Source organism: Salvelinus alpinus, chromosome 29, assembly GCF_045679555.1.
Source record: "Salvelinus alpinus chromosome 29, SLU_Salpinus.1, whole genome shotgun sequence".
Classification (NCBI taxonomy): domain Eukaryota; kingdom Metazoa; phylum Chordata; class Actinopteri; order Salmoniformes; family Salmonidae; genus Salvelinus; species Salvelinus alpinus.
The window spans coordinates 36,901,932-36,922,821 of record NC_092114.1 but is presented as its reverse complement, the minus strand read 5'-3'; the positions used below and the strand labels follow the sequence as shown (position 1 = coordinate 36,922,821).

Here is a 20,890-nt window from a genome sequence, read left to right as displayed (position 1 = left end):
GTTCTTGCCTGTTATTAATTACTTGCCTGAAAAATATAAATGAAGTCTAAATTTCAGTTATCAGTGGATACATATGTAGTATTTTTTACCTAGTTATCCTTGGATTTGAATCTGTTGAAGCAGTGGTCACCAACCTTTTCTGAGTCAACAAACATATTGGCTAAATGCCAGGTCTGCCAATGTTGTTATTCTCAGACAATATCATATTTCAAAACTCTACCTTTGATAACGAAATAGATCCGTTGGTGCAGCACTTGCGAGGCACAGCTGAGCATAAATTGACTGGACTGATGGTACCTGCATGCTTTCAAAACAACTCTGGATTCGAAAGAAAACGAGGTCTAATCATGACGTCATATTCAGGTCGGAAAGCCGGAGCTCCAGAAAGATGCCCGAGTTTCAGATTTGGAATTCAGAGTTGGATGACCGTTTAAAGCGATTTTTCCCAGTCGCATCTCGTACCCCCCGAGTTCCCAGTTGTGAAGTCGGAAGTCTGAGATTTCCCCAGTTGTTTTGAACATGGCATTAGTCTCAGAGGAGGGAAAGCAGCAGAGGGTCTGCCTCTCACGGTCCTTGCTCTCTCCTTACCTTCCTCCGGTTAGTGAACAGAGAGATGGGACACAGTCTTCCAGCTGATGGTGAAAGTCGGGTCCCCACCGCATCTGCCACATGCACAAATTCATGTTGTTACTATGACCAGAGAAAACAAAATATTACTCTAAATTAAAATAGACACAAGGAGCTGCTAAGAAGAATAAAACCCCATAGCTATCGATACACTTGGCTACTCATTTATTGCAGCAGCAGAAGCTCTTTGCTGTACTCTTTGACAGTCCCTCTCTGTTCTGGGTAGTGTTACAACAACAATTGACTTGTGTGAGCTGTGCTTCAGCGTGTCAAATCACAACCATAAGCCCGAATCGACACGCAACATTCAAACTCTAATGTCAAGATAATAGTCAAACACATAAGACTATGTTTCCACCACTTGGTTCTTTTTTTTTGTAGCCCTTTTTTTTTATTAATATCATAATCATTTAACATAGTTATGATCTTTTTTATGAAAATAGTTCAGTAGAAAGACATTTCCATTAAAAAGTTCAGCAACTACATCTGGCTCCTCCATTCATACAGTCTTTATTTCTGACCTCGCATACAGTCCAACCATCTGTGGTTAAAATGATCCAATGGGAGCGTGTGTCCATGGTCTCGCTTCTTGCCAATCAGAAATGAAGGGTGAACAGGGACAGGCATGTTAATCAACCAATCGTTGAGTTTTTCAGATGTGGGGCGGAACATTTTTCTCTATGGGGTTGGGATTGGGACAAAGGTGACTATTTCTCCTCACTTCAACAACTCTCGCACCCCCCCCCCCCCCCTCAAAACGGTAGGAATCACCTAAACCTTTCACATGTGCCTCTGTTAAAATTGCCTGGACTGGATGGTCTTGCTGGTTGGTCGGTCATCATGGTCACGGCTTATAAAATGTTTTGTCTGATGTCTCTAAGTGCAGTGTGATAGGCGGACAACTAAGTGACAATAGAGCAACACATTTACCCGCCAGACATCCAGTCTAGTCACGTAATAATTTCCTCAAGGATATAGATATCCCTCTCGTAACAGTACTTCTGTCAGTCTGTGCCACAGCGACTGGCATTTCCCCTCGGAATGCTCCCCCTGACCAATCCAGCCAGACCAACTGACACAAAGCAGCCAATGACCAGTGAGAGGTGAGGTCGAGTGTCTCCATGGCTCCGGCCAGTAGCACTAGAGTCCACGCGGAGGAGCCCCGACCCCTCTTGTTGAGTGTCTCTGGGGGCGGGGTTTCCTCAGTGGTTTGGAGAAGCTGGTTGGCTGACGGTCCTGTCTACAGGGATGTCACTATGACAGGTGGGAGCGGGTTGGTTGTGGGGCTGTCAGTCGCTGTCCGAGGCCACCGCAGATGAGCCTTTCCTCTTCCTCTTGGGGGCTTTGGGTTTGGAGTCCTCTTCCTCCTGGAGTAGGGGTGGAAATAAAAAGGACGTTGGAGGAACAAGTGGAGACAGAAATAGCTTCTGAAACCAGGAAAGCTTAAAATAAAACAAATTATAGTGACACAGCTGAGGGAGGCACAAAATAGTTCCTGATTAACAGCGTAGCTTCTGTTAATTAGCAATTATCAAAACCTAAATCTAATCCTGGTTCTGGAGTGAACAAGGGTATGGGGCTATGTAAGGCTCATCTTAACGCAGCTTCTATTAAAAAGGAAGTTGCCGTAGGAAGACCTACCGAGGCACTGCTAGACGCGCTCTCTTCCTCGTTGCTCACAGGGATGGCCGCTCCCTTACGCGACCGCGGGGAGGAGGCGGGGGCCTTGCGCCGTGACTTGGGAGGCTTGGAGGAGGGCTCTTCGTACTCCTCGGCCAATGAAAAGAGGTCGCTGAATCTGAGAGGCAGAGACAGAAAGGAGGGGCACATTTACAATCCTGTCATACTGTTAAACCACTATAAGACACGCCTAGGGAACTGTGTGTAATAAGAATACAGAGTATCTCAGTGCAGTCATAGTAGCTTGAAATGATCCCCTGAGGACAGTGAGAGAGTCTGGGGTCTCACCTCATCTTGTGGGCCTCGTCACAGCTGGCCTGGACATGCTGCAGTGCCTGCAGGATGGGCGTCTGTGTGAAGACTGGGGACCCACAGACAGAGTAGGGTCAGAGTTCACTGGGTTAGAGGCATGTTTGGGGGACACTGAGGTAGGTGTATGATGTGGTGTTAGTTTGCTGCTATTGCAGAACAGATGTGTGTGTTTTAGAATAGTAAAACAGTGTGTGAGAGACTCACAGCTGTTCTTGGTGTTGCTGAGGTTGAGCCTCAGGTTGTCCATGTGCTCCAGGATCTGTTCCAGGGTCAGCTGGGCCAGTTTACTGCTGGAGCTACGCAGACTGGGAGACACACACAGACAATAACAGTCTTTCCTTATACTCGTTACCAGGCTTTAACCTATCGGTCACCAACACAGTGTGCAGGCTTTTGTTCAAGCCCAGCATTTAAACGACCGATTCAACTAATAATCAAGACCATGGGTGATCAGGCAGGCCATCTGTAGTGCAGTCAAAACCAACAAAAGCTCAAAATCAATGACCAGGACCATTAGAACACAATGCTGAAGCCTTTAAACCCACGTGTGTCTCTTCAGTTACAGACTTTCACACCAATCAATGGTTTTTCTTACCAAGAGAGATACGGAAAGCACTGTGAAGTAAACAATGCATGGAATGCGAGTATGAAAACTTGGGACTTAAAATCGTTGGCAACAGAATGAAAAGTCTTTAGACAGAACTAAGTCGAACACAGATCTTCTGGACTGATATTGTTGTGCTAGAAGTTGAATTGAAGTGTGTGTGTGAGCGATGCGTTTATGAAAAGTGAACCAATTGGATGCCGACATTAGCAATATCCAAACAGTGGATTGATGTAACAAGTCATCAAAGACCTTCTCTGGAGGTAAAGAAAACTATTAAGATGAAGGTAAAAACTCCATCTCCTTAAAAAGTGAAAGTGGTGGACTCGTAGTCACCTCTGGCGTTTGCGTGGCATGTTGTTGTTCTTGATGAGCAGGGCCTTGATGTGTTCTCCCAGGACGTCGTCGTGCTTGGCCGCCCAGTGGCGCAGGATACTGGTGGTGAACTGGTCCTCCGGGTGGCAGGGCCGACTCAGCACCATCTTCACCATCTCACCACTGGGTCTAAAGGGGGAAGGAGCACCACAGGGATCAGTACCGATGCCACTGTATTAATTTGCAGAGATACAGTATGTACCTGTAAATATAGCTTACTTTTCCCTGCGTAGTTGCAACAGCAAACAGGAGAGTGCTTCTGGGTGTTCTGGACAGGAAGAGGTACAACGTAAGAATATTATGCCAATGGTAATACCAGGAAAGAACAGTGTAGAACCATTAACTCATTTTAGTGAAGGTCAATAGCATACCCAGCCCAAATATTCACATTTTGTCATTGATAAGTGCCTAATTTAGAACGCAGAAGCTGTACAGTCAACATGCTATACATGGATGTCAGAACACAGGTTCTCCACTTCCCAGCGCTGTGTGTTTTTACTGACAACCGTTATAAACTTGAGTACAAAAGATGCATGCTCCCGCCCTAAATGGGCTACTTTTGCACATGTGTTGTCTGAGTGAGGGAAATGCACCTGTGAGTCCAAATGGGCACTTCACATTTCCATATTAGAAAACTAATGTAATTTACAGTATCAACGTTCACAATGTTTGACTCACCGGATGACATGTGTTATACCCTGGGTTGTCCTGAACAGAATGAGCCTTTGTTGTATTTGTGAAGATAATTAGCCACGGAACATACACTTGAATGCAGTCACGACTTAATTCTATGCGCACCAGAATTACACTCTGTCTTAATTACACTCTGCCTTTTGAAAGCCTAACACTGTATGACCACATTTTATAACTTAGATAGCCACGTTGGCAATAGAATAGGCTTTCAAATTATACCCACCTGACCCAGATTGCAACTAATAATGGAACATTTTTGGATTGCATAAACAGTAATTGTGTGATGGTGGGGACGCAGGAATGTGTACCAAACAAAAAACGACAATGGCACTGTTGAAGGGGTCAACAGTCTTAGCGATTTAGCTAATAGCGGAGAGCAGTGTCTATCTAGGCCATTGTGTGTACCTCACCTTTGTACTTGAGGTGCTGCAGGATGGGGATAATGGTCTCCAGCGGAATGCTGTGGGCCAGGAAGAGCTGCCAGGCACTGTACTGCTCAAACGTCTCCCATTCCAGAGACTGGACTGTAGAGCAGAGACAATATGTCATACAGTGAGACAAGCACACAGTTCATACACACGCACTATGAATCTGGTTTTCTCAGTTTGTGTGTGTCTGTGTGTGTTTGGGGTGTGTGTGTGTCTGACGTTATATGTGACTCACTGAGGATATTGAGGACAGAGTCCTTGCGGAACATCACCAGATTGCCAATCATCACGTGACACATCAGCTCCTGAAGCTGAAAGGGAAAAAAAAGAGTTGGGGGGATGGGAGGGTTGAAGCAGAAAAATACTATGCAGTATTGTATATTTTTGTGTGAGTGGATAAATTACCTGTGTTGAATCGATGACTGCTACAATCATGTTGAGTAGCTCTCCACTGCGCAATGTCTCATCTGGGAACTACAGAGAGAGGAGGGAGATATAAACAGTGTAACAGCTTCAGTACTCACACCCCTTGACCTTTTCCACATGTTGTTGTGTTACAAAGTAGGATTAAAACGGATGTCATTTTTTGTCAACAATCTACACAAAGCGGAAGAAAAATCCTAACATTGTACATTTTTTTATGGAAAATAAAACACTAATATATCTTGATTAGATAAGTATTCAAACCCGAGTCAATACATGTTAAAATCAACTTTGGCAGCGATTACAAGTCTCTAAGAGCTTTGCACACCTGGATTGTACAATATTTTTACACCTGAACTTATTGAGGCTTGCCATAACAAAAGGGTTGCATACTTATTGACTCAAGACATTTCAACTTTTCATTTGTAATTCATTTCTAAACATTTCTAAAACCATGATTCCACTTTGACATTATGGGGTATTGTGTGTAGATCAGTGACACAACATCTCAATTTAATCCATTTTAAATTCAATCTAACAACAAAATGTGGAAAAAGTCAAGGGGTGTGAATACTTTCTCAAGGCACTGTAGATGGTGTCTGTGTGTGTGTACCTCGGCGTAGAAGAAGTTTGTGTGTACCTCGACGTAGAAGAAGTTTGTGTGTACCTCGACGTAGAAGAAGTGTGTGTACCTCGACGTAGAAGAAGTTTGTGTGTACCTCGGCGTAGAAGAAGTTTGTGTGTACCTCGACGCAGATGAAGTTTGTGTGTACCTCGACGTAGAAGAAGTTTGTGTGTACCTCGACGTAGAAGAAGTTTGTGTACCTCGGCGTAGAAGAAGGTTGTGTGTACCTCGGCGTAGATGGAGTTTGTGTGTACCTCGGCGTAGATGGAGTTTGTGTGTACCTCGGCGTAGATGGAGTTTGTGTGTACCTCGGCGTAGATGGAGTTTGTGTGTACCTCGGCGTAGATGGAGTTTGTGTGTACCTCGGCATAGATGGAGTTTGTGTGTACCTCGGCGTAGATGGAGTTTGTGTGTACCTCGGCGTAGATGGAGTTTGTGTGTACCTCGGCGTAGATGGAGTTTGTGTGTACCTCGGCGTAGATGGAGTTTGTGTGTACCTCTGTGTAGATGGAGTTTGTGTGTACCTCGGCGTAGATGGAGTTTGTGTGTACCTCGGCATAGATGGAGTTTGTGTGTACCTCGACGTAGAAGAAGTTTGTGTGTACCTCGGCGTAGATGAAGTTTGTGTACCTCGGCGTAGAAGAAGTTTGTGTGTACCTCGGCGTAGATGAAGTTTGTGTGTACCTCGGCGTAGATGAACTTTGTGTGTACCTCGGCGCAGATGAAGTTTGTGTGTACCTCGACGTAGATGGAGTTTGTGTGTACCTCGACGTAGAAGAAGTTTGTGTGTACCTCGGCGTAGAAGAAGTTTGTGTGTACCTCGGCGTAGATGGAGTTTGTGTGTACCTCGGTGTAGATGGATGGTGTGAGATAGCAGAGCAGCCTGATGTCGTCCTCCTGGCAGGCCTTCATGTCCATCATGAGACAGGTGTGCAGGTCTCCCAGCGCTGTGGCCTGGGCAAACGACTCGTACAGACTCATCTTCCCCATCGCTGCTTTACTGTGGTGGGAGACGATGTTACAACGTTAGAACTAGGTTACAGCTATGCTGCAACAATGGTACAACAACGTTAGATCAAGTGATGTTAAACCAACAGAGCAGTGCGAGGGCAAAAATGTGTCCAGGCTCATGTCTCCAATGACTGCTTTATCAATGTAGAAAGAACGTTACCAGCAGCATTAGAGAAACTAAAACAGTGGACGGTTGTAAGAAAGGAGACAATCATTTCTAGCGGACAGCAAAATGTCAAACCCACTACTCCCTCAGCCTCCCTGAAACTAAGGGCTCCCATTCCTTGCTCATGCTAAGCAGTGTGGTGGACCCAGTCCCTTCACCTGGCCTTGAGGTAGTAAAGCAGGTGATAGCCGATCTTGGGCTGTTTCTGGTAGAGCTCCGCCAGCATCTCCAGCAGCACTGAGAAGCCACTGTTGTCCTCCTGCATCTGACACAGGTTCCTGAACACCAGGCACACAGGCTTACACACAGACTCCTCCAGCGACCTGGGAACACACAACAAAGTTAATATTCTATAGACTTCGTCTTTTTTCGCATGTATACACAAATGCACGGCACAGACAGACGTCCCGTCTTACCCCCTAACCAGGCCATGTTGACGCCATCAGAAGGCGCACATTAACTTACTCTTCTGTGATGTCGTCAGGCAGTACGTCTCCTCTGAAGTGGCCCTTGAAGAGCTCAGCCAGACAGGAGGCCAGAGTGGACATCTGCTCTGAGTCAAAGTCCTCCTGAGAGAGAGAGAACAAGCGAAACAAGGGAGGAGAGACAGAAAGGGGACATCAATAAACCACAGAGAATTCCCATTTCCCCCACAAGATATACGATTACCCAAATAAATATATGTATTTAACCAATGTTATATATTGTTTTGCTGACTCACCTCCAGGATCAGGTCCACTATCTCCTGCATGACTTCACAATGTGCCTCTGTGTCACTGTTGGAGGGAGAGATGGGGAAAGGAAATAATTATTGAAGAGCTCATTTCGAATAAGATTTCCACTTCTGCAATCAGCAATGTTGTTGCAATCAGCAATGAGAACAATTGACAGCAATGGGAGTCAATGGGTGAGTGATTTGGGGGGGGGGGGGGGGCTGAGAGATGAAGTACGAAAGTGGCTCTCCAAATCAAAGGAAGCAAAATGGCCGAAAGCAGCCAACCTACTCGTGAGCTAGGCAGAGGAGCGGAGCTAATGGCATTATTGTCAACATCCCTCCAATCCATACAGATCTACACGTTACCACTGTGAATGGGTAAAGCAGGGATCAAATCAAAGTTTTTTTGTCACGTGCGTCGAATACAACAGGTGTAGACCTTACAGTGAAATGCTTACTTACAGGCTCTAACCAATAGTGCAAAAAAGGTGTTAGGTGAACAATAGGTAAGTAAAGAAATAAAACAACAGTAAAAAGACAGGCTATATAGAGTAGCGAGGCTATAAAAGTAGCGAGGCTACATACAGACACCGGTTAGTCAGGCTGATTGAGGTAGTATGTACATGTAGATATGGTTAAAGTGACTATGCATATATGATGAACAGAGAGTAGCAGTAGCGTAAAAGAGGGGTTGGCAGGTGGTGGGAGGGGACACAATGCAGATAGCCCGGTTAGCCAATGTGCGGGAGCACTGGTTGGTCGGCCCAATTGAGGTATTATGTACATGAATGTATAGTTAAAGTGACTATGCATATATGATAAACAGAGAGTAGCAGCAGCGTAAAAAGAGGGGTTGGGGGGGCACACAATGCAAATAGTCCGGTTAGCCATTTGATTACCTGTTCAGGAGTCTTATGGCTTGGGGGTAAAAACTGTTGAGAAGCCTTTTTGTCCTAGACTTGGCACTCCGGTACCGCTTGCCATGCGGTAGTAGAGAGAACAGTCTATGACTGGGGTGGCTGGGGTCTTTGACAATTTTTAGGGCCTTCTCCAACTCGTCACGTTCACTGATGTTGGCTTTGGCAATGTCTTATGCCAATAAGGCTAATTGAATTTAATTGAGTGAGTGTGTGTGTTTGTTAGACAAATAAATGTCCAGTCACATCCACTCTACTAACCTTCCTTTCTGTAACTGCAACACCTTCTCCTTCATCGTGTCGTCCAACTGATCCACGTAGGGAGTGATGTCAGCGGGCTCCTCAATAATGGCCTCTTTGATTGGGTGGAATCTGAACTCACGCTTTTTATTGCCTGTAATAACCAAAATGAGAGGTCAGCCAATGACTTGATGTGGATGACTACGAAGCAGAGTGAGAGTGAGGCCCTAATATGTTTCCAGTCTTTTGAATTGGACTATGAGTTTCTAAATTGTTTTCACATGCAAGTTTCTGATTTGGCTTCATCTAAGCTAAAATCAGTGTTAAGGCATTAAGGTTCATCTATGTTAAAAAAGGGCTTCATCTATTGAAGGCAAAACCAATCTAACATGGTGATAATCTGAGTTGAGATGATGCTTGTGATAGGCCTGGTCCTAGATTGGTTTGTGTTGTCTATCCAACTCCTATGGTCATTGTCACCCATAGGAGTTGGCAAGGACAGACAGATTTGGGAGCAAGCTAGGTAATGCTCGTTTGGTATAAAATGCAGCAGAATATATTGTACCCATTTAAGTGTTGAGTCTGGTGTAGTTCAATGTTAACATGGTTCTAACATATTATCTAGTATCTGTGTTGAGTAATAAAATGTGTCCTTCCTTACCCTCGCCCTTGTTGTTAACCTCCTCCTCATCGTCGCTGAAAGCAGCCTCCGTGTTGTCGTAGCAACCATCCTCCTTGTCAAGCAGAACATGATTGTCCATCTCCAAGGAAACAGACTCCTCCATTTTCACTGAGGAGCAAAAAGTGATCAGACGACATTGTAAAGTAGAGGCAAGCAAACACAGAAGGTTCTCAAATAAAGGCAACACTTGAATAATACCCTTCCAAAAATGCATACACATTTAAAACACCTGCATATTTTTGTCCTGGTTAACCTATTTCAAAGTACTTCAAAAACAAAATGATTTAATCATCCAATATTTAGCGGGACAACTTAAGTTAACTGTTAGTTGCACCTCAATGCAATTCAATAAAGCCGTATTGAATTGAAAACGCTTTACTTTCCTGCTCTACTTTAGGGTTCCTTTTCTAGATGAAACATTCAGCAGACACGTTTATCCAAAGCCACTTCCAGTTGACACATAACAGCCTTTGCTCTTGGACTAGGGCTTCCCTAGTTTCCCTACGGTTACTCGAAATAGGCTAGTTTCAAATTATACCATGAAGCATGATTCAAAAAGGTTGCTTCTTTCCAATTCCCTCCATCAAATTTCTTTGGGTGTTATTGTGCACGTCTGGGGGAGGATGGTTGAAGAGAAGGGATGTTTCTTTTACATGTGAGTAACTGTAGTGAGTCGTGTAAAGAAAGTCCTCTTCAAGGACCACCAACAGTGTTCATTCATTCATTCATGTTAACAAATAAAAGTTGAATTACTTTCATTTGCACCTTCATCCCTTCCCTCAGTAGGGGGTGACGGGGAACTGCAGAACTCTGCGAAGCGCTCCCTCAGCATGGAGCGCAGCTCCCGGTCCAGTTTGGGGTTGTCAAACAGAGGAGCTAGATGACTGCGGGAGGAAAATACAGACAGATTAGGGGCTTCAAATAAGGGCGATGAAGATTCACTGACATAAAATATAATAAAATACCAAAATCACTGACGATACCAAAATCACTTGATCAAAAATGTAAAATCTGCAGAGGTTCAATTTAAATATGTTATTTTATTTTTATGTACAACTATGTCCAAGGTCAAATATATCCCATGATGGATGGCGATGGTGGGTGCATGAATGTGTGCGTGTGAGAGAGAAAGACTCACGCCAGCACTCTTTTCTCCATGATGAAGGTGAGAGAGTTGAAGACACCCTGCCGCACCTGCCCCTCCAGAGGGGGGAAAAAGTGAGGGATGATCTGTGAGGGAGAAAGAGGGGGGGAAGAGAGCAAAACAGAGTAGGATCAGTTGAAGGCAAGAGAGTCAAAAGGCAAGATAGAGTCAAAAAACGAGATGAGTCAAACATCTGCGAGAACGCCAAAATACCACAACTTCTTTAAAGCATGGCACAACTAACACAAATGAAAGTTATCATTAAACTTCCTCACTGCTGTAAATGTACCACTCGCTTCCCAAGTCAGACAAAACGGGTGAATACTAGAGGTCGACCGATTATGATTTTTCAACGCCGATACCGATTATTGGAGGATCAAAAAAAGCCAATACCGATTAAATCGGACGATTTTTATATATACATTTGTAATAATGGCAATTACAACAATACTGAATGAACAATGAACACTTTTATTTTAACTTAATATAATAGATCAAAATCAATTTAGTCTCAAATAAATAATGAAACATGTTCAATTTGGTTTAAATAATGCAAAAACAAAGTGTTGGAGAAGAAAGTAAAAGTGCAATATGTGTCATGTAAAAAAGCTAACGTTTAAGTTCCTTGCTCAGAACATGAGAACATATGAAAGCTGGTGGTTCCTTTTAACATGAGTCTTCAATATTCCCAGGTAAGAAGTTTTAGGTTGTAGTTATTATAGGACTATTTCTCTCTATACTATTTGTATTTCATATACCTTTGACTATTGAATGTTCTAATAGGTACTTTAGTATTGCCAGCCTAATCTCGGGAGTTGATAGGCTTGACGTCATAAACAGCGCTGTGATTCAAGTATTGCGAAGAGCTGCTGGCAAACGCAGGAAAGTGCTGTTTGAATGAATGCTTACGAGCATGCTGCTGCCTACCACCGCTCAGTCAGACATTTTTGGACACCGATCATAGCCGATTACATTGCACTCCATGAGGAGACTGCGTGGCAGACTGACTACCTGTTATGCGAATGCAGCAAGGAGCCACGGTAAGGTGCTAGCTAGCATTAAACGTATCTTATAAAAAACAATCAATCTTAATAACATAATCACTAGTTAACTACACATGGTTGATGATATTACTAGTTTATCTAGCTTGTCCTGCGTTGCATATAATCGATGCGGTGTCTGTTAATTTATCATTGAATCACAGCCTACTTCGCCAAATGGGTGATTTAACAAGCGCATTCGCAAAAAAAGCACTGTCATTGCACCAATGTGTACCTAACCATAAACATCAACGCCTTTCTTAAAATCAATACACAAGTATATATTTTTAAACCTGCATATTTAGTTAATATTGCCTGCTAGCATGAATTTCCTTTAACTAGGGAAATTGTGTCACTTCTCTTGCGTTCTGTGCAACTGAGTCGGGGTATATGCAGCAGTTTGGGCCGCCTGGCTCGTTGCGAACTGTGTGAAGACCATTTTTTCACTATCAAATCATAGACTTAATTATAATATAATAACACACAGAAATACAAGCCGTAGGTCATTAATATGGTCAAATCCGGAAACTATCATTTCGAAAACAAAACATTTATTCTTTCAGTGAAATACGGAACCGTTCCGTATTTTATCTAACGGGTTGCATCCATAAGTCTAAATATTGCTGTTACATTGCACAACCTTCAATGTTATGTTATAATTACGTAAAATTCTGGCAAATTAGTTCGCAACGAGCCAGGCGGCCCAAACTGTTGCATATACCCTGACTCTGCGTGCAATGAACGCAAGAGAAGTGACAATTTCCCTAGTTTAATATTGCCTGCTAACATGAATTTAAAAAAACAAAATATGCAGGTTTAAAAATATATACTTCTGTGTATTGATTTTAAGAAAGGCATTGATGTTTATGGTTAGGTACACATTGGTGCAACGACAGTGCTTTTTTCACAAATGCGCTTGTTAAATCACCCGTTTGGCGAAGTAGGCTGTCTTTGTTAGGAAAAAATGGTCTTCACACAGTTCGCAACGAGCCAGGCGGCCCAAACTGCTGCATATACCCCGACTCAGTTGCACAGAACGCAAGAGAAGTGACACAATTTCCCTAGTTAAAGGAAATTCATGCTAGCAGGCAATATTAACTAAATATGCAGGTTTAAAAATATATACTTGTGTATTGATTTTAAGAAAGGCGTTGATGTTTATGGTTAGGTACACATTGGTGCAATGACAGTGCTTTTTTTGCGAATGCGCTTGTTAAATCACCCATTTGGCGAAGTAGGCTGTGATTCAATGATAAATTAACAGACACCGCATCGATTATATGCAACGCAGGACAAGCTAGATAAACTAGTAATATCATCAACCATGTGTAGTTAACTAGTGATTATGTTATTAAGATTGATTGTTTTTTATAAGATACGTTTAATGCTAGCTAGCACCTTACCGTGGCTCCTTGCTGCATTCGCATAACAGGTAGTCAGTCTGCCACGCAGTCTCCTCATGGAGTGCAATGTAATCGGCTATGATCGGTGTCCAAAAATGCAGATTACCGATTGTTATGAAAACTTGAAATCGGCCCTAACTATTCAGCCATTCCGATTAATCGGCCGACCTCTAGTGAATACGTCAAAACATCTCTTCGCACTCTAATGCTTCGCTAACACACTGAGCATGACGCACATGTCAATAAAGTCTATTCCACTTTGAATAGCTAAAGAAAATGGTACATTCACCACAGTTAAGTGATCTGAATCAGCTCCGTTGTGTAATGTGTGCATCCACTCACCCGACACATGAAGTCCAGGAGAGTGGCAGTGATGGCTGGATGAGGCTTCATGGAGTGGTGCATCACTAAGATGGCCGGCTCTGAAAGAGGGAGGGGGAAGAGAGAACGGATGGGTAAACCATGAAAAGAGAAAGAGACAAAAGTGCATACTGTGGCGGATAGAGAAGGTGATATGCGTCCATCCTGTAACCTCTGTTCCAGTTTACTCGTTATTCTAATATACCACTAACCCAACACCCACATGTTTTCCCTACTTCTAAACATTTAGTTGAGCACATTGGTCCCTTACTCTACACATGAAGAGATACAGGTAGTGTTTTCTGTTCCCCCGTCTTACCTATGTTCATGATGCTGTCCTTCTCTGGGCTGAAGAAGAGCCAGTCGTAGAACAGGGCAAGCTTGGCGTTCGAGGCCGCCACGTTAGACTAAAGACGCAAGTAATAAAACATTTAAATATTTCAATGTAATTACTATTTTACAATTATCTGTATGGGTAAATAGTTGTAAATACGAGGTCAATTCAAAAACCTTTATTGTTTACTAGATTAACATTAGACAGAAAATAATCTTGGGCATACTATAAAATAAATCATTACCCATCTTTGCATTAAAGTGCCTTAAAGTTATAACCAATCTTTGCCCTGCCCCTTACCGTGCAGGTGGTGAGCAGCCAGCCAATGATAGCCCAGCGGGGCAGGATGTCAGAGCTCAGCACATCATTGGATGGGTGCACCACGCCGCAGATGTAGCGAATCAGGTCGCAGCGCAGTGACTGGCTCTCTGCCGTGGACAGGTACTGTCTCTGGAACCAGTCCTGGTAGCGCTTCTGCTGGCCAAAACGCACCTACAGAGAGAGGATAGGCATAAAGGAATGTGTATGTGCATGTACTTTGTGTACCGTCATGAGATGTGTTGTAGTGTGTGTGTGTGTACCGTCCTGAGACGTGTTGTAGTGTGTGTGTGTGTGTGTGTGTGTGTGTGTGTGTGTGTGTGTGTGTACCGTCATGAGATGTGTTGTAGTGTGTGTATGTACCGTCCTGAGATGTGTTGTAGTGTGTGTGTGTGTGTACCGTCCTGAGATGTGTTGTAGTGTGTGTGTGTGTGTACCGTCCTGAGATGTGTTGTAGTGTGTGTGTGTGTGTACCGTCCTGAGATGTGTTGTAGTGTGTGTGTGTGTGTACCGTCCTGAGATGTGTTGTAGTGTGTGTGTGTGTGTGTGTGTACCGTCCTGAGATGTGTTGTAGTGTGTGTGTGTGTGTGTGTACCGTCCTGAGATGTGTTGTAGTGTGTGTGTGTGTGTGTGTACCGTCCTGAGATGTGTTGTAGTGTGTGTGTGTGTACCGTCCTGAGATGTGTTGTAGTGTGTGTGTGTGTGTGTACCGTCCTGAGATGTGTTGTAGTGTGTGTGTGTGTGTGTACCGTCCTGAGATGTGTTGTAGTGTGTGTGTGTGTGTGTGTGTGTGTGTGTGTGTGTGTGTGTGTACCGTCCTGAGATGTGTTGTAGTGTGTGTGTGTGTGTACCGCCCTGAGATGTGTTGTAGTGTGTGTGTGTGTGTGTGTGTGTGTGTGTACCGTCCTGAGATGTGTTGTCGTGTGTGTGTGTGTGTGTGTGTGTGTGTGTACCGTCCTGAGATGTGTTGTAGTGTGTGTGTGTACCGTCCTGAGATGTGTTGTAGTGTGTGTGTGTGTGTGTGTGTGTGTGTGTGTGTACCGTCCTGAGATGTGTCGTAGTGTGTGTGTGTGTGTACCGTCCTGAGATGTGTTGTAGTGTGTGTGTGTGTGTGTGTGTTTGTGTGTGTGTACTGTCCTGAGATGTGTTGTAGTGTTTGTGTGTACTGTCCTGAGATGTGTTGTAGTGTGTACTGTCCTGAGATGTGTTGTAGTGTGTGTGTGTGTTTACCCTGGAGGTCATGAAGAGCAGTTTGGTCTCCATGTCTGGTGTGAGGCGACAAGCCAGGAACTTGCGGGATGTGCGAGCGGTCAGGAGCTGCAGCAAACCTATAGAACCAGAGAGAGTTAGAACTGAGCCACGGGTCTCACACACACACACACAAACCCACCCCTGCTTAACGACACTCTCTTACCCTTACCAGTGAACTGAGGGCTGAGGGCCTGGGGGTTGTGGAGCAGGTCTTTCCACAGTAGCTCCATCTCTGGGATCCGGGCCACAATCTGCAGCAGACGCACCAGGTCTCTCCCAATGATAAAACACTCCATAAACTAGACAGGGATGAGGGGGGGAGAGAGAAAGAGGGGAATATGTCATTACTTATTCAATTATTGAATTGCTGTGTGGAAATTCCCCATTGTCAAACCTAGATACAGTATAATACGTTTGTCTGTGTTCTTGGGCATATACGATACGACACAAATCTTCTTTCTCATCTGTCCTCAAGACTCCATACGCATCTTCGCTCCAAATCTACTCCTCCCTCACTATATCGCTCTTCTCCTTACCTCGCTTATGCCATTACATCATTCCCTCCTTCATTCCTCTCCTCCCTCACCTTCTCTCGGAGCAGGCCGATACACAAGTCCACCTCCTTCTGTCTGAGGACCAGCAGTGCCGGGGTGCCGTGGTCCACGATGAGGCGCAGGTAGGTGTACACGGACATGGCTATCAGCATGCCACTCTTCAGCACCCACTCCCTGAGAGACGAAGAAGAAACAAGAGACGATTGTAGTTCTTGTACTGTTGTGCGCCAAAACTGAACCTAGAGTTCAGGCGGGCCTTCACGCTTGAGCGAACCAAGGAAAGGAGGGGTGCTTAACAACAATGACAAAAATCACAAGAAGAGCATACTAAGTAAAACTTCCAAAGTGCTAATATGAGCCAGAAAGGAGTTGGAGCACTCAACAGAAATCACTTATTTTGGCAGTTTTTATTGGTACGCCCTTCTCATGTATTGTGAGCCTACTTCAAAGCATGACATATTTAAAAATAATAATAATTGTGTGTGATACGTTTTTTGCCTTTTGAACCAGTTTGACTTTTATTGCATGACAATAATGGAGTGAAAGAGTGTTTCCTGTTGATCGCTCTCCAACACACCTTTGATCCAGCAGTATGTCCAGAACATTCTCAGCCAGCCACAGGTTCTTACTGGTGATGTCTCCTCCTGGACACAGGAAAAAAAAGCCAGAGATGCTCAATCAAGCAAACCTACACAGAGACTATAGACAAAAAGTGAGGAAGCCATTTTGTCTTGACACAATTTAGACGCGAAAGGAACGGTGAAACAAGACGCTACTCAAAACAGTGAAACCAACGGTAAACATGGTGAATGGACTGACCTGCGATCTGCTTCATAAGGGTCATGAGGACGCCGTCCGCGCCGATCACGCCACTCTTCACCAGCTCCCTCACCAACCACACCAACTGAAGGGAGAGATCGTTAGTCAATCACTTACTCATGAGAAAACATCCACATGTGTATTGTGTCAATAAAGCTAACTGTATTGAGAGCACGGAAACGGTTTCTGCCTTTTCTACACAGAGACAAACTGTTGACCTGTGTGCGGCACACGTCCTGCAGCTTGAGGAACTTTTCCATGAGGATCTGGTTGATCTTGATCAGGATCACGTTCATGCCGTCCCTATTTACCAGGGTGAGGTCTCTGTAGCACTGTGGAGAGTAGAGTCAAATATAGTAGATTAGAAACTGGGTGGGTCGAGCCCTGAATGCTGATTGGCTGACAGCCGTGGTACATCAGACCGTATACCACGGGTATGACAAAACATTTATTTTTACAGCTCTAATTATGTTGGTAACCAGGTTATAATAGCAATAAGGCACCTATGGCCATATACTACACCTCCTCGGGACCCTATTGCTTAAGTAGAATATAGTAAAGTAGATAATATGTAAGTCTTTATTATGACCAAAGGCTAATTTGCTTTGCAGCATATGGACATACTGTACAGTGTCCATACAACATAGTGTGATAATTAACAGGTTTGTGCCCCAATAGGGCCTACTGCATAAATAGTGCAATGTGGATTCAATTAAATTGAGCACCCAGACAAGCATGTTCAGGTGACAAGGATTTAGAGAGGCCACAGGAATATTATAGAAGTTGACCATTCTTTTATTTTTATTTTATTGTTTTACGGACAGTGAAAGTCAGAATGCAGAGGGGAGACAGATACAGAGGAAGAGAGACAAGAAGGGGTGAGAGGATTCGTACCCAAAGCGCCAGGGGTATATGTGCTCCGGAGTCTGTAGGGCTAAACACTACACCAGACTCGGGCACATTATTTCAAGAATGGTGAGATTATTCTTATTGATTTCCCCAAGTCGTAATTCATAAAGGCCCTAACTGTCCCATTCCATATTACCTTATGGTGGAAATGTTGATGTGTCATCACAAGGTATACTGATCATATACAGTCTGAAGGTGTGTGTTTATAATACCGGTGTTAGGGGGTTGAGGAAATGAGATGTGTATCAAGTGTGTGTGATACTGGTGGTCACACACAGTGGTTTTGGAGGCTGCAGTGTGTGTCGTTATAGTGTTGTGTGTGTAATAAATATGACTGTCTGTACTGTGTGTGTGTGTGTTCTGTTCGCGTGAGAGCCATAAATGCAAAATGTGTCAATATTGATAAGAACCGTGAAGCTTCAGAGTATAGCATGAACGTTTGTGAAGTGTTTGCAGCGTATGTGATGTACAGATTGGGTTGTGGAGTATGTAGAGTGTATAATTCCATTCATATCAGGGAATGTAGGTATTAGGGTTGGAATTACATGCTGGGCATAAGTGTGGATAACAGCACACTATTTTTAGTGCACTCACAAGAATCACTATGTAAGCTAATTCAAACATTTGGTGTGTGTATAATGAATGCAATCAATGGTGCCATGATCATGAGGGCTTTCCGACCCTCTTGGTTTGACCCGGAGTCTCCCAGAATTGGCTTTTGACTGCCGGCAAACAATAAAGCTATTCCAGGGTATTTTGAAAATGCAATAACGAAGGTACAGATCTTAGACTGAATTGGCAACCCCAATGATCATATGAAATGATAATGTGTATAATAATGATGTGAAGTATGATAATGCTGATAAGGATAACGTAGTAACAATGCCTTACCCTCTGTGCCTGTGGAGGCTCGATGAGCAGCAGAGCGAAGAGTCCCAGACACACCTCCTCGTGCTGCTGGGGGCCCTTACACACCTGGAGGATTAGGAGAATATGACAATGTACTGTGCCATTTAACCTACCCATGATATGGCTGTAGCCTCCATTATAATGGGTCAGGTTGGCATATATTGTCATGAATCTGGCCCTGGTGGCAGTTTTGCAGTGGCCACTATCTGACACAGCTACAAAGTCCTAAAATCTGATTTTAAAACTAACCTTAAATCACACTGCTAACCTTAATGCCTAACCCTAACCTTAAATAAGACAATATAGACATTTTCACTTTGCAGCTGGTCGAAAGGGGACCATGTGCTCTCCCAGAAGCTTGGCTAGTGCGTAAAACCTGTGATTTCAGACAAACAAAACGTGTCACCTGTCCTCACTCAAAAAGAAGTCGCATAAAGCTTACTTCATAAAAAAATAAAAAAATCACTGCATCAGGGATAGCGTACACAGAGGTTTCGGCATCGCAGCCTTCTTCAGTGTGTAGGTACCATCTAGCAGAAATTGCTCAGTTCTGCCTCCAGGTCAAGATTCCTGACAATAAACATCAACCTGCTTATCAGTGTGTTGACATTGGAAGCTTTAGCCATATCAGGGATTCACGTCACTTGAACCTATTCAATTCAACATAAAGGCCTAGCCTACAGGTAGCATACGGTACATAATCCTACACTTCTCAATATGCTTATGAGGCATATGTACTACGTCCTTTAACTACTCACAATTACAAATGGCACTGAAATTTTTTTTACGAGAAAGGATCAATTACTAGGCCTACTCTGATTAGTCTGACCATAGTCACATTCTATTAGATTCAATGCAATCCTATGCTATACATCTAATGTAATGTAGATCCTGAGGCTCAATACAAACATGCAAGTAGCCACATCTCAACTGCACATTCTAGCATGCAGTGTCCAATCCCATGGTGATGGACTATTAGTGAGAGGGAAAGGGACTCACATTGGCTGTGATGGCATCGTTGGCCTCACGCTCTGACAGGCCATTTGTCAATGAAGTGACGATCCCCACACACCTCTCCAAGCGCTGATGAACAAAAGCAAAAAATAATGTTAACCACAAAAACAGATAGACACACACAAACGTAGATAGGCCTAATCATTCACAATTCACATAATGTGGGCATACAGACGGACAACAACAAAAAACACAAAAAGCCACAGAGCAACACAGCAGGCTCACACCCATGGGATTAAAAAAAGTCTGAGAAATCACACACACACAAAAACAGCAGACAAACAACAGAATGTGTTGACGCCTCTGTCAATTGAGCTAGCTACATACTGTATGAAAATGTCTAAGCCATCTGGTGTGGAGGTTAGGCCATTGATTTTTTTAAGGGAAGAATCACTACAAGGGTAGTGTCAGAAAAGGTACTGTATTCACATGTGTATGATGACCTTTGCGCATGTGCATGAGTTCGTGTCTCATCCATATGTTTACATAAATAGTATACTAAATGCTACGTTATATTCTGCTGGATTCCCCATCGTTTAAACCCACGTCAACAAAGCACAAATACGTGCTGCAAACCTACACATGCTAGACTAGTAAATGCATTTCAGAATTAGGAACTAGCCTTGCTGAATGATAGCTAGCAACATGCAGGCGAGGCTATTCTGTAAAATGGTTCCGTGTCTTTGTATTCGTGAATGTTTTTTTTTTACGTGCTGTATGGTTTAACAGCTGTTAGTATGATATAGCAACGCTTATATATAATATGTTATATAGTAAACCTACCTCCTCCAGCTCATCTTTTGCGTCCAGAGTCGTGGACACCAATAGGCGACCCTGCGGTTTCCCCTTTGCCGGTGAAGGCTCCATCACCGCCCGCCTCGCTTCGTCTGGCCCCAGAGGACTTGAGGGGTTAGACACTAAGGTTCGGGGAAAATTCTAAATGATTTTCTTGTATCAATGGAGCGCCTCTAACACTAGACAGTTGTTTAGACTCTCTTTACGCGCTCTTCGTCGGACACCGTGTGTTTTTTTACTTGGTTTGGCCACCTTTCACTCTCACTCCAGTGCTTTCGACTGTGTCCGAATAAAACAAACTAACTTCCGGAGGGCATGGTGGCCTAGCGGAAGTATTCCTTCACAGAGCTAGCAGAAGGGAGGAGCAGTAGTCACTTTTTTAGCCAATCATTGATCTAGTTATTTTGAATGACATAATGGTTTACCAATGAACGCAGAGGTTAACCGGCAAATGAGTAGCGATGTAGCTTGAACAGAAATAGATTCGAGCATTGATATCAACACATTTGTGTCACTTTTTTCTATCCTTTGTAAGGATAGAA

General features: G+C 43.7%; 1 protein-coding gene across 2 annotated transcripts; it reads right to left on the bottom strand.

Moving 5' to 3' along the window:
* Positions 1-974: 974 nt before the first annotated feature.
* On the bottom strand, positions 975-20,690 carry LOC139558632 (integrator complex subunit 3-like). Of its 2 annotated transcripts, none has more exons than XM_071373886.1 (29): positions 20,337-20,690; positions 19,539-19,622; positions 18,522-18,605; positions 16,940-17,053; positions 16,722-16,806; positions 16,480-16,546; positions 15,935-16,076; positions 15,518-15,647; positions 15,328-15,425; positions 14,080-14,271; positions 13,765-13,852; positions 13,428-13,507; positions 10,637-10,728; positions 10,252-10,382; positions 9,478-9,606; positions 8,838-8,970; positions 7,666-7,720; positions 7,410-7,513; positions 7,103-7,267; positions 6,614-6,767; positions 5,125-5,193; positions 4,955-5,030; positions 4,702-4,815; positions 3,818-3,866; positions 3,560-3,727; positions 2,824-2,924; positions 2,596-2,668; positions 2,269-2,425; positions 975-1,994 (listed from the first exon to the last, which is right to left on the bottom strand). In XM_071373886.1, the coding sequence occupies exons 1-29, from the start codon at positions 20,418-20,420 to the stop codon at positions 1,917-1,919; spliced, it is 3,096 nt and encodes a 1,031-aa protein (XP_071229987.1). In that variant the 5' UTR covers positions 20,421-20,690; the 3' UTR covers positions 975-1,916. The 2 variants fall into 2 exon arrangements, with proteins under 2 accessions (XP_071229987.1, XP_071229986.1); XM_071373885.1 differs by having other exon boundaries at positions 1,767-1,994; positions 15,512-15,647; positions 20,337-20,656.
* Positions 20,691-20,890: the final 200 nt, after the last annotated feature.

What these genes read in the sequence shown, in the direction of transcription:
- LOC139558632 (XM_071373885.1), bottom strand. Translation starts at nt 20,420, where the DNA reads ATGGAGCCTTCACCGGCAAAGGGGAAACCGCAGGGTCGCCTATTGGTG. An exon ending in ATGCCACGCAAACGCCAGAG is followed by an intron (nt 2,925 to 3,559) that starts GTGACTACGAGT and finishes TGTGTCTCCCAG; the next exon opens with TCTGCGTAGCTCCAGCAGTA. An exon ending in GACGAGGCCCACAAGATGAG is followed by an intron (nt 2,426 to 2,595) that starts GTGAGACCCCAG and finishes TCTGCCTCTCAG; the next exon opens with ATTCAGCGACCTCTTTTCAT.